Source organism: Cheilinus undulatus, linkage group 2, assembly GCF_018320785.1.
Source record: "Cheilinus undulatus linkage group 2, ASM1832078v1, whole genome shotgun sequence".
Lineage (NCBI taxonomy): Eukaryota > Metazoa > Chordata > Actinopteri > Labriformes > Labridae > Cheilinus > Cheilinus undulatus.
This window is the reverse complement of record NC_054866.1, coordinates 30,516,676-30,531,001: the sequence shown is the minus strand read 5'-3', so window position 1 is coordinate 30,531,001 and position 14,326 is coordinate 30,516,676. Positions and strand designations below refer to the sequence as shown.

The following is a 14,326-nucleotide window of genomic DNA, read 5'->3' as shown; positions in this document are numbered from 1 at the left end:
GACATTGTTAAAACAGTGGATTATCAGGACACAGTTAACCTCTGGAAGAGCCGCGCAAAACGGATTATTGAAAGAGAGGAGGCAAATGCTGGAGGTCGAAGCTCGCCTCGTCAAAGTGATGTGAGTACACACTCAAACGGAGTGATGAACAGAACCTCAGTAAAGTTACCCAAGCTGTATATCAACAAATATGACGGCGAAATAACAAAATGGCAAGAGTTTTGGGATCAGTTTGAGACAGCAATTCATGAAAACAGAGAGCTGAACAAAACGGAAAAGTTTACATATCTTAAGTCATATCTTGTGGGTCCTGCAGCAAGAGCCCTCAGTGGGCTGAAGATTACAGACAGTAACTATGATGCAGCTATCCATATGTTGCAGGAAAGGTTTGGAAGAAAAGACCTTGTTGTAAATGCACACATGTCTAAACTGCTCAGCCTAACTCCAGTCAAAAGGTCTACAGACATTGTTGCTTTGAGACAGCTGTATGATGAGTGTGAGGTCCAGATCAGAGGTTTGGAGTCCCTGGGGGTGGTATCGGACACATATGGAGGGCTGTTGTGCCCAATATTACTCCAGATGATCCCAGACGAACTAGCTCTTGCATACACACGTGAAAGAAGTTCAGAACACGAGCTAAATGTTCCCGATCTCATCTCTTTCTTACAAAGAGAGGTTGAAAGCAGAGAACGTGCTATGCACTTAACCAAAGCAGTAAACCTTAATAAAGACCCCCAGCCCACTCATCAGCCCAGATATAAGTCCAGGCACTCAGGCAGTGATAAATACAGAAAGCCAAACTTACCATCAGCTGCAGCGCTTCACACAAGCAGTTCAAATGCTTCATCAGCCTGTGTACTCTGTGATAGCACAAGTCACAAATCAGAACTGTGCACAAACAACACCCTCAACGTAAGAAAAGAAAAACTGATGAAAATGGGAAGATGTTTTGTGTGCTTTGGGCAAAGGCATATTGCTAAATTCTGCAGAACGAAAGGAATTTCATGCAGCACATGTGGACGGAGACACCATCCCTCTATGTGTGACAAAGACGAACAAACCGAACCATCAAGCAGTGGTCCTGAGACTACCGACGCCCTCATCTCATCAGTGGCTCCTCAACCCATAAAGAAAGACTCAGCAAAGCAGCAGACAGTTCTCCTACAAACTGTTACAGCATGGGCTGAGGGAACAAAGGGGAGAAGGAAGGTGCGCTGTCTGATGGATGGAGGAAGCCAGCGGAGCTTCGTACTGGAGAGACAGGTAAAGGCACTAGGACTACCAACACTGAAAAGAGAAACTCTTAAGCTCCACACCTTTGGTAGTGACACTGCAGTGGCAACTGAACGTAATGTTGTGAAGCTAATGCTACAAAATCTGAACAACAAAATGCAAGGCCTTGAAATCGAAGCTATTGAAACGCCACAAGTGAGCTCAGCCATCATGCAAGTCCCTGGAGAACAGATCCAGCAGCAGTTGGAGAGAAAAGGGCTGTCTTCGGCTGATGTCACAGGCAACAGTGATGAAGAGCTGGAGCTGTCTGTGCTGATAGGTGCCGACTTCTACTGGAAAATTGTGTCTGGCAAGGTAGAAAGACTATCAGATTCTCTCGTTGCTGTAGAAACACTGTTTGGCTGGACAGTTCAAGGACCAGTGTCTATGTCGAGCATGAGTGAAGCTTCGTGCATGAAGGTCTGCATCGAGGAAAGTACACAAGTTTCAGACCAGCTACGTGCATTCTGGGAAATAGAGTCACTTGGCATCTCCAGCACTGCAAGCCAAGACAACGTAAGTGACATTGAAGCACAACAGAACTTCGACAGGTCAGTCAAGTACAAAGGCGGGCGATATGAAGTGGAGTTACCGTGGAGACAAGATGCACCAGAACTCCCAAACAATTTGAGAATCGCTCAAAAAAGATTTGAAGGACTAAAAAGAAAACTAAGGGCTGACGTGACACTGTTCAAGAGATACAATGATGTGATTGAAGACTATCTTCAGCATGGAATATGTGAAGGCATCCCAGAGTTGAGGCAAACAGAAAGGGGTGAGGGCAGTAATGCAGAGTACTATTTACCTCATCATGCTGTTATAAGAGAAGACAAAGCAACGACCAAGCTGCGAATTGTTTTCGACGCTTCTTCTCATGAGGACAGCTGTCCATCTCTTAATGATTGTCTGCTTACGGGACCCAATCTCAACCAAGACCTCTTGAACATTTTAGTAAGATTCAGGGTGCATCCCATTGCTTTCATGGCAGATATTACCAAGGCCTTTCTGCAAATTTCTATTGCAGAGAAAGACAGAGATGCACTGAGGTTCATGTGGCTGACAGGACCTCCTGATGCTGAGGACACCCAACCACGCATACTGAGAATGACTCGTGTGGTTTTCGGGGTGTCATCAAGTCCTTTCCTGCTGGCAGCCACAATCAGGAACCACCTGGAAAAATACCAAGTAAGTCATCCACAAGCAGTTAACCTGTTAAAGGACTCCCTGTATGTTGATGATTTTATTGCCAGCTCAGACAATGTTGATGAAGCTTATGCTTTAACCAAAGCTGCAAGGGAGATTTTATCTGCTGCCAGCATGAATTTCTGTAAGTGGACCACAAACTCCTCCGAACTGAAAGCCAGGTGGCTACAGGAGAACTTTGACGTCACTCTGGAACCGGAGGCACATGGCTGTGTGTTAAAGGTGCTTGGTCTGGTATGGAGACCAGACTCTGATGACTTCGTTTTCGACCACAGACATCTGATGGCCATCTTCAGATCAAAGGAGAACACAAAGAGAAGTGTTCTGCGCTCGTCAGCTAAGATATTTGACCCCATGGGTTTCCTGACACCCTTTACTATCAGAGTCAAGTGTCTGTTTCAGGATATGTGGCAGAGGGGCATCAGCTGGGACGAGGAACTGCCAGACGACCTCTCCAAAAGGTGGCGGAATTGGTGCATGGAGCTGCTGCAGCTGCATCAGATCGTCATTCCCAGATGGTATGGAACTGACAAAGAGTTTAAGGCACAAATTCTTCATGTGTTCAGCGATGCAAGTGAGAGAGCTTATGGTGCAGTAGCATACCTCCAAGGACAGACTACAGGAGGTGAGACTGTGACAAGATTGGTAATGTCCAAGGCGAGTAGCACCCAGTAAGAAGCTCACACTACCCAGACTTGAGTTAATGGGGGCTTTGGTTGCAGCAAGACTAGCCAACAACTTGCTAAAGGCAATGGACATGCAGCCAAACCAGGTCAGAATGTGGTCAGATTCCATGATAGTCATCCAGTGGATTCGCAGCCCACCACAGAAATGGAAGCAATTTGTTGCTAACCGAGTTATGGAGATACAGTCCCTGACCATGCCAGAAACCTGGTCGCACTGTAGTGGCAAGCTTAATCCAGCTGATCTCACCACTAGAGGTCAGTCAGCATCAAGCCTGAAAGAAGAGGAGCTCTGGTGGTCAGGACCACTCCTTTTGACCTTAGAAGGGCAGCCAGAGTCACTCACTGACAAGCCTCCTGAAGAAGAAATAAAGGCTGAACTGAGAGCAAGCCAAGTGACAGTCCAATTAAATAACACAGAAACAACAGATCCAGACCCATTACTAACCCTGGACAACTACAGCAATCTTAAGACTGTATTCAGAGTTACAGCCTGGGTCAAACGATTTCTCCACAACACAAGCTCTAGTGAGAAAAGAAAAGGAGAGCTGACGACTAATGAGCTGGATGAGGCAGAAAGATATTGGATTTGGAAGATACAAGGTCAAGGGTTCCAGAAGGAGATACTTGCACTCAAGGCAGGTAAAGAGATTCAAAGGGACTCAAAAATCGCAGACTTGAAGCCATTCCTTGATGAAAAGGGACTTGTCTGTGTCGGAGGAAGGCTGCAACATTCAGACTTGAGCTTCAGTGAGCAGCATCCGTGGATTTTGCCGACAAATCACAGACTCTCAGACATGCTGATCATACAGACACACAAGCAAGTGATGCACTCAGGAATGAGAGACACCTTGGTGCAACTCAGAGAAAAATATTGGATTCCTCGTGCCCGACAAATGGTGAAAAGAATCCTCAACGCTTGTAATATCTGCAAGAGGTTCAGAGTAAAGGCTGTGCAGCAGACTACAGCACCCTTACCAAGAGACCGGATCACAGAATCACCTCCCTTTGAAACAGTTGGAGTTGACTTTGCAGGTCCTCTTTATGTCAAGAACAAGAGTGCAGTGGACAAGGCCTACATTGCATTGTTCACCTGTGCTGTGACTCGTGCAGTGCACCTAGAATTGGTGTCGGACATGTCAACAGAGAAATTTCTCCTGGCCTTCAAAAGGTTTACATCTAGACGGGGCCTCTGCAGAGTTATCTACTCAGATAATGCAAGGACTTTCAAGCGAGCTGATCAAGACCTCAGAGCACTTTGGGAGGCTATCAAGGAGCCTGAGCTTCTCAAGTACTTCTCAGAGAAAGGCATCACATGGAAGTACATCGCAGAACGAGCAGCCTGGTGGGGGGGGTTTTGGGAGAGGCTTGTACGATCAGTTAAAACCTGTTTGAAAAGGGTGATGGGAAAGGCTTCACTGAGCTTTGAAGAGCTAGCATCTCTGCTAGCAGAAGTGGAAGCAACAATCAATTCTAGACCTCTCACCTTTGTTTACAATGAGCTTGAAGAGCCGCAGCCTCTCACACCAGCTCACTTCCTAATCGGCAAACGACTCTCATCTTTGCCACCCAAGACCTTTCAGACTGCCAGCCAACTTGCCAGCTCAAGCCGTGAGGAACTAAACCGGAGGTGGAAGTATCGCCAGCGCCTTCTCGACAACTACTGGACTCGCTGGAAAAGGGAGTACCTGTTGGAGCTTAAATCTGCTCACACCCGAAGGTCTTCACATTCCACACCTCTAAAGACTGGTGATCTGGTGCTTATTGGAGATGACAAGATGCCGCGCCAGATTTGGAGAACTGGTGTGATCACGGAACTGTTCCTGGGTCGAGATGGACTTGTGAGGTCTTGTGCTGTGCGCACATCAGACAGGACAATCTTGAGAAGACCAGTTCAACTGCTATATCCTTTAGAGATTTCATGAACAGAGTTCATGGGGGGGAGGATGTTGTATCTTTAATTCATTGATACAGTGATTTATGTTGTTTACTTTTAGTTAAAAGGCTAAAATGGGTTTTCTCAGTTAAAAGCATTTAAGTTAATCTGTTTCAACTATTGGACAGTTACTTCTACTGACCACTAGGTGGCGGTACGCATCTGTTAATCTTTTGAAACTACAGTTCTATCTGCCGTAAAGCAGTGTCGAAAGGTGACGTAAATATCTCTGAGAATGTAACAGAAATGAATGAGGGACAACAAGAAAAATACGCCACGCAGTGCTGCTGTAATGCTTCATTGTTCAGAAGTAAAGTAAAGAAAAAGACAAGAGCGATGTCCGGTCATCCTTTTTAGAAGTTACAGCTAAGTTCCCACACCCTTTGCAAGCGGTACCACAAGTCTCCCATCTGTGATAGGACGCCTCTGACAAAACACACCAGTAAAAAAAAAAACATTTATGCTGATTCTTGTATTCATAGTAATTCCCTCATCAGGATAAGCTAGCAGTGTGTCATCAGAGTCAGCTTCTCAGCCTCATTAAACCACTGCCAACTAGACAGATAAAAGCAGTAATAAAAAGTGAGGGAAGCTGAATGGTCTCAGAGGACAAGTGACAGAAAGAACAAAGAAGAAAAAACAGCCAACCTTGAGAATAAGCTCCCAAAGGCTGCTACATATGGACACATCTCATGCCTGTCTTTCTACCATGATTCATGGTGAGTCATCTACCTGCCAAACAAGCGCAGCCAATGAAAACATCCTGATGCACCTTAGGAAAATGTCATCTCTGCACTAAACCTTAAAATGGCATCATAATAATAGGTACAGGATGATACAGAAAACTGCTTACTGTGTAATGAACAGCAATCATATGTAGCCTAGAACATGGTAAAAGTTCTACACTTGAAATAATCAAATAGACTGACTGACATTTCAAGAGCAGAAGTGCTTCATGGTGAAAGATGCTGGTATAAACTAGGGCTGCAGTAATCGATTCATTTTGTAATCAAGTACTCTATCGATTCTTCTTGTGATTAATCGAGTATTCCAATAAGAGATTTTTGCTTTTTTAAGAGAAGTAGTACTATACAAAAGAGAAAAGAAGTTTGGTCCCTTAAATGAACTACTTCTATATTAAAAATTGGTATTAACAGATTCTCTAAAGAAAATATATTTTACAAAGTGCAATGAAGTTCTTATGGCAGTTTACATTTCTTAAAGTTACAAGGACAGGAAGTTAAATAATTACATTAGATTATGCCATATGTGGGGTTTTAGGGATCCTCTCTCAGGAAAATTTTGGTGCTAACACTTTATGTCTTCTATTGTAGTTTATTTCTATTCTCCAATTTGTCATTAAAGTAAAGGGACACAATACTTTATGCATGAATGTAATATTTTACATCTAAGCAAGAATAAAGTTCCATCATTCACACAGCGGTCTGATGATGTATGAGAGCTGAACCTTTAGATTACAGGAATACGCTCTATTTTTTAAAGGGTGTTCACTTTTAATTTTTGCACATTTTTGTTTGTGAGTTTATCTACCATAATAATCTGACCTTTAAGCCCATCCACTGACAGGGAGAACACATTTTAAGGGATAAAGCTGCCTCTGTGACCTGTTGAATCCTGACTGTATAATGTTGAACTTTAAACCTATTTAGTCTCTGTCTCAGCCACTGTCTGTGGCAATAGTGTTTCTATTTAACTGGTGTCAATTTATTATAAATATAAGTCTTATAAAATTATTTGGGATGTCAAAACATTTTGAAAAATACACTGTAATCAAGAATTGAAATAATAATGTGCGCACACGGAAGAGAGGCAGAGAGAGAGAAGGAAAGCACCAAAACAGGACATGAAACCGTGACGTCTACGGTTTACTATAAAACTGTCGGGTCAATCAGAGAAGTTTATGAAATTCCCTGAAGTCTGCAGACACAAACTGAGCGCTGTCTCACAGCAGTGAGTCATGCAGGAGGTGCGTAAACCCGGAGATCTGCATAAGTTCACCAGTGTAGGCTTAGTGCCATATTTTCCATGACGCCACGGCCAGCGGCTGCGTAACACAGGACGCATGCCTGTAAACATCACTGCATCAACTTCTCTTCCCTAATGATTTTCACACCTCAAATCATGCATGTTACGTTGTAGTAACAGCGAAAACAAGTGCATTGTTCCACATAGATAGTTGTCCGTGCAAAACACAGCACGCCGCGCAACAAACAGCACGATGTCCAGGCTTACAGCATGGGTGTATATGAATAAAGGACAGATTTAAGCGAAGCCTTGAGGCAGATAATTTTTTTTTTTTTTAATTTTTTTTAATTGAATCACCCAAATAATTTGAGGAATCGTTTCAGCCCTAGTATAAACCATGGGTGGAAAGCAATTAATTACATTTACTCAAATTACCATAACTGAGCAGTGTTTTGGGGTACTTGTACTTTTCTAGGGCATTTTGAAACCAGTTCTTTTACTCCGATATAAGTACATTTTAGCCATGACAACTGTACTTTTACGTGAGTACAATCTTGAGTTCAAGGCTCTTGTACTTTTTCCATCTCTGTTTACTACACAGTAACACACAAAAAGAGCATGATTCCACAACACATCCCAGAAAGGAAAAACTGGAGTGTTGATATCTCAGGATTAAACATTTTGAAGATGATTGTAACTACCAAAGTGTAATTTTAATGCCATTCTGAGTGAAATGGTCTTCATTGATCCACCAGTGTTAGTTCAACTCTGTATGGTCAGTTGATCTAAGATCTTGTGCATGCCATTTAGATGTCTTTAATATGTGTTTAGTTGTGTTTGGATGTTGCCTGAACAGTGATCTGGTATTCCTAAATGATGCAAAGTGCATATTCTTCATCAGCATGCATTACCTTGCTATGAGGTTGACTCTCTGCTTTGTTCTTACCAGAGGAGACCTTGCCACAGATTTTTAAGAGATGCTGCAGCTCTGTTATAATGTAAAATATTAAACACTTCAAAAATTGTATATTAACTACATGTAGTGTAGGCCAAAACAAACACGTTTGAAGTATGAAATTCAAATATGAGTTTAACACTGTCAATTTTGTAGTGTTTTGTACTTTATTATAGAGGTGTGACTTTACCTGAACAACCTGGTTGGGGATCTAATCTCTCGTTCTTGCCAATATGGAAAGATCATATTTTACAGTATAATTCCTCAGTAGCTACTCAGAACTCAAAGTAAACTTTAAATTAAATATTTTTAGTTGAGTAGCTTTATAGAACAGTACTTTTACTATTACTTAAATACATTTTAATCTAACTGTATTTTTACTTAAGTACAAAAGTCATGTACTTTTTCCACCTCTGGTGTAAACAACAACTGCTAAAAAGCATATTTGGTTTAAACAGTGTTGTCAGTGTGTAATTGTTTTTTAATCTTAGGAAAAAGGATGCATGAGAGACAATTTATTTCTATATTTTCCATATGTGTTTGGCTCAAAGAATCTTTTATGGCATGCCAGATTAGGAGATACAGGCTGATTGAGCTACTTACCTGTACTTTCGTTCTGCAGACTCTATAAAACAGGAAAAGAACAAATTAAAGAATGTTAAAAAGCACTGCTGTCACAGCATACCTGGATGGCCTAAATCTTTCCTAAGTGACAAGTAACCAGTAGTGATGTCGTACTCGAGAATGGTTTGGCCTTGTCTTGGACTCGAGAGCATTTTTACTTGGTCTTGTCTCGGTCTTGGACTGGCTGGACTCAGGATTTTTATGACTGGTCGAGACCGGCACTGATCTGCTATTCTTGGACTTTATTAATGTGATAATAAGAAGCAGCACTTGCTGAAACAACAAATAGCTACACCAGCAAAAACCTGAACATCAGTCCATCTTATTTCTAGTCAGAAAAACCTCTGAACACTTACTTTAGGTCTCTTCCCTTGCCAAATCTAGAAAAACATCTCATTTTTGTCAGTGGCTTTTAAATACATACAGTGCTTAACAAATTTATTAGACCACCACACAAAGTAAGGGTTATGCCACAGCTGCCCTAAATTAACAGCAACAAATCATTTTTTATATTTCTGCAATGGTTAATACACCAATATGTAGAAGCTCTTTAACCCAAATGATATTTTTAATGCTCAAATATAATTATTGTTATCCATGAATTTTCAAATTTACTGATTTACTAAAAAACTGAAAAAAATAGTAAAGCACATTTATATTTCTTGATTAATATGTCAAATTATAGTTATTTACTTGCATTCCTGAACAGAAAAATGAGTTTTAGTGGTTGAATGTTATGCTTGATTCATTCCTGACTTCTCAGAGAAGCCCAGTGAGCCGGCTCAAATTTGGGTGTAAAAAGGTGAATTCAGTTTGAAATTCCTCATTCCTGTTCAAAATGGTAAAACATGGAGAGCTCACTGAAAATGAAAGAGTCTGCATTAAAGCACTTCATGATGCTCGATGGTCTCTGAGACAAATATGACAGGTGGTCTAATAAATTTGTTAAGCACTGTACAAGGATTTATTTTCACAAGAAATCAGCTGAACAAATTTGTTTTTACTGGTCAAATTTATCTAAAAGAAAACTAAAATCAAAGAGAGAATGCTCTTTAACTGTTCAACCTTTTAATGTTTTTTATATTGATTTTTATGGTCTTGGTCTTATCTCGGTCTCAGCTTGTCATGGTCTTGACCCCCAAAAGTCTTGGTCTTGTCTTGGTCTTGGTGCACTCTGGTCTCGGCAAGTCTTGGTTTTGGATAGAGTGATCTTGAGTACAACACTAGTAACCAGCAAAACATGTGAATTAACATGTGCTTTGTGTGTATGTGCTGAGCTTAAACAACAGGGACAGCAATAGAGAGAAAGACAGACACAAAACAGGCATATAGGAGCAAAGATCAGGGATGTACAATATTATCATCACAATATCAGTATAGGTCAGTAGGAACATTTCTGCCAACACTTACAACCTGCAGTAAATATCAGCAGTAAATGTCTTTCTGTGCCTGCTGTAAAAAGCAGCATATCCACAATATCTTGTGGAGTTTTGGGCTGGACCAATGGACCTATGTCTACATCTTTTTCTTTGTTCTCCCTCATTTCTTTTTATTTTTAACTAAAGCATGTTTTAAGGGCTTAAGTGTGATTCTTAGTTTGTCCTTAAACTTGGAAAAAAACAAGACTGAAGTCTTAGGCCTAAACTGCATTTTATAACATTATCAATATTATATCAGCTGAAATGAATTTATATATATATCAGCATAACAGATATCTGCAAAAACCCAAATATAACAAAGATGTACAGACAAAAGGAGACAAACTATGCTTGGGCAACTGTAAGCATGTCTTTACCAAAGAGGGCTGAAGTGGTGGGTTTGTGTTAATTTTAGTCTTGTTGACTTTTGTCTTGAAAGGTTCCTCCATAGCAGTGATCAAGCAGTCAGCTTTCTCCATTGCTTCTTGCTGGAGCTCAACATTAGAGGAATTCAGATCCTTCACAAGTTCACCTGAAAAGAAAAAAAATCTCTTTAAAGCCATCACTGAAATTTCCACCCTTATCTCAAATCAAACATGCTGTCAATTTTAAATCTGATACACTGTAAGGGTGGAAAGTAACAAATAATATTTTCTTGCATTTCTGTTGAGTAGCTATTCTTGTACTTTTTTGGCAAGTTTTTAATCAGTCATTTTATTTATACCTAAGCACATTTGGGGAAAATGTTGTACTACTAAGTTTTAAATACCTGAGCTAGACACCTGTCTCAGCTGTCTCAGCATGCTGACTGTGTACATAAAAAAGTACAACAGCACCTCCACCTGCTGAGGAAACTATATGAACTTTTAAAGTTCCTGTTCTAACTCTGGCTTATTTAATTCACTCATTGAATCCATTCTCACCTTCAACATATCCTCATACAACTCTGTCACCATCAAACATAAAACTAAACTGTCCCACATAGCTATAAGGCCAGCAGAATCATAAGTAAAAAAATATATATAACAAGGAAATGATATTTGACCCAAGGGAAGTAAGATCACATGACCCTGTCTTAGTCAGCAGTAGTTAATAGAGCAGGTGGATTCATAAATATGTGGGCATTTAGATGGATAACTCACTGAAATGGAATGTACACACTGATTTCTTGTGTGCCAAACTGACTCAAAGACTGCATTTTTTCCACAGACCCAGATTGTTGGGTGTGAGTATGAATGTGATGATGACTTTTTATAATGCTGTCCTGGAAAGTCTGATCAGAAATGGGATGGCAGCCTGGTTTGGCTCTGTCACTGTTCAGTGTAAATCAAAGATTGAAAAAAAAAGCTTAAATGTGCCATGAAGGTGACTGGAAGGAAAAATTACCTGTCCCCTTAATCTAGCCTCAAAAATTTGTTGTCCATCAGGCCTAAAGAATTCTGAAGGACCCCTCTGGTGTTCTTTCTTCAGAATATGAAGTATTACCTTCTGGGGGATGGTACAGAACTAGCACATATAAAAACAGTTGCTAAAAGCTCTCCTTCCTCCCTAAATTCATCGCTCTTCTCAACAAACAATCTGTTTAAACTAAATGTTTATCAGGTTGTAGCTATTTAAGATATTAGCTTCTTCAACTTAGCTGTGTTGGTTAACTTTTGCACTTAATTTATTGTGACATTTGTACCTGATTTTATCTAGCTCACTTATCCTTTGTTAGTCTTATATTAATTGTATCTTTGTAACAGCACTTCTTAACCTGTTTTGGTTTTTACCTGGTTATCTTGCCCATTAAGCGGTTTTCCGTAATTTTTAATTTTTAGGCATATTGCTATCTTGCACAATGTGTTTGTGCAGTATATTTCAATCTGCCAATCTGCTTATTGCAGTGAGGTTGGGCAATATTACTGGGCAGGTGCAATACAAACTTTGTCCTCTAACTTTCTTTTTCTGTTGACTGTGGGCAGCTAAGTTGCAACTTTTTCCTTGACAAATTTCCCTCCAGGGATAATAAAGTTTATCCTTCCCCTTATCCTTCTAGTATCTGCTGCTGTGAAAAGAGTTGCTATGCCTGGGGTGATAGCCACTATATCTGGTTAAAAAATTAATCAAACTGCGGTTATTACCGCCTAACACTTAAACAGACCATGATTTTCGCTGACCTCCATGGGCTCCACAGTTTGGCAGGGCCCCAAAAAGCTCTCCCCTTTAACCCCCCTTATGTGCGGCCTGGGATACAGCAACATTAGATGTTACACAAATGGCAAAATACGAAACATATTCTCACGTCTTAAATGCGCCTAACTAAAAAAAAAAAAAAAAAAAAAAAAAAAACAAGCCTAACGCGTTAAAATTCAAAATATGCGTATAGTTACTGAGCCTAAATATTTTACAAAAAGATTTCTGTTTTACTGTCACTAATGGGAAAACTGTAGCGTCTGAGGCTATCAGAGCCACAGCCTTGCTTTTTACTTCTGTTAGCAAACGCTATATGATGCACTATTAAACGAATTTAGTGGGGGGCTGTAATAAGTAGACTCGCCAAAGTAGTCCATTAATCTACAGTACTATCTCTCATTGTTAGCTTACCAGCATCTATGACGTCTTTCGGCTGACTCACGACTGCTTGTAAGTTAGCAAGTTTTAGCTATCAGCACCAAAGCCTCAAAGGTTACTTACTTATTTTGTCGACATTCTCTAAAAAGCCATCGAAGTCTCCAAGTTTGTCCATCTTCCTTTAGTCACATCAAACCTAATTTTTTTTACATGTGAAGCTATGTTGCTGTTATTTATATCTAATCAGCACACACTGAATTAACAGGACGCTGAAAGTTTCCCCATCAAGAATGAGCGTCGAGTTGCCATAGTGACGTGATGTATTCAAGACCCCTCGTATATTCCAGTATCAAACTCAAAACAGCACCAAAGGTTAGACCGGAGCACTGTCGTGATGGAGAACTATCCCAGGTTATACACACAACAAGGAACAACGAATGAAACAAAGGAAATATAAAGGAGAGATGAAATATACATATGTTATTGTTGTCATAACCAAGTTCAGTAAAAATATACCCATCGTCATCTCTTTCAACTATATGCTGTTGTTTCCTAACAGCATTACAGTCATTTGTTGTTATCAACAATGTGTGACTAAAACAGTAAACACCAAAGTCGTGACCATGTCACATGTCTGGGAATTAAAAACGTCTCTGCTTCTTCGTGACGTTAGTTTTTACAAAAGCTATGAAGGCAGCACATTTTACTCTGCATTTCGGTTGTCGTGTTTGCCTTAATCTAAACAACGTAAAAGTCAAACGTATTTCCTTTGAATCCAAACAAGTAATTAACTGGCTCTCTTTACTTTTTGATGTTTTACGACGTGCAGCGATTGGTTTCCCTTTTCCATTCCCTGTGCATAAATTCAGTGGATTCATTACAGTAGACTCGGCAGCCTATCCAAGAAGCCTGTCTCTGAACTTCTCAGTGAGCCTGCCCTCAGGAGCATGCAACATATTGAACTCTCTTTCCTTTTGGTCGGCAGTAGATCAACACTGCCTCTCTGTGGTCGCAGTCAAATGCAAGTGTGTAAAAAACGTATTCTAGTGAGCTGATTGACATAATAAATCAAATTACTGTTGCCATAAATGTGGGGAGGAGACAAAGGTTACTCATCTGAATAAAATGCCCACATAAAGACTTCAGTGCAGTTACACTCATAATTTAGGAAGGAGGCGAACTGCATTTTGTTACACGTTAGTTTGCATAATTTCTGGGTGAGTAGTAACTTTCTCATTACTTCTTAAAGGAGGAGGAGGATTAAAAGTGGCAGGTGTCAATCACACTCTTTTCTTATAGAATAAATCATTCTTGCATCAACTAGAGTGAATTCGGGGTGATTGGGATGTTAAATAGACATAGACTTCAAAGAGATGTCCTTCTGCATTCAAATGTTTATGTTTATATTTTTTTAATCAGGTTGTATTTATGTGACCAAAGGAACTAACACTGGTGGATCAATGAAGACCATTTCACTCAGAATGGCATTAAAATTACACTTTGGTAGTTACAATCATCTACAAAATGTTTAATCCTGAGATATCAACACTCCAGATAGCATAATACTGGGTGATTGGGACAATGCTAAAAAGGTTTTTAACATGAAGGAAAATAATTGTAAAATAATTATTGTGCTTTTTAGCCAATGCAGTAACACAAAATGATGATTTGATCTGAGAAAAAAATATTTGGACTG

General features: G+C 40.2%; 1 protein-coding gene across 1 annotated transcript in view; it reads right to left on the bottom strand.

Annotated features, from left to right (window-relative positions):
• The window catches only part of ttc12 (tetratricopeptide repeat domain 12), a 35,837-nt gene extending 23,032 nt beyond the window's left edge, over positions 1-12,805 (bottom strand). The window contains exons 1-3 of the mRNA XM_041809545.1: positions 12,754-12,805; positions 10,455-10,609; positions 8,639-8,660 (exon numbers count right to left, since the gene is read on the bottom strand). Coding sequence (XP_041665479.1) covers positions 8,639-8,660; positions 10,455-10,609; positions 12,754-12,805 — 229 coding nt within the window. The remainder of the gene's footprint in view (positions 1-8,638; positions 8,661-10,454; positions 10,610-12,753) is intronic.
• Positions 12,806-14,326: the final 1,521 nt, after the last annotated feature.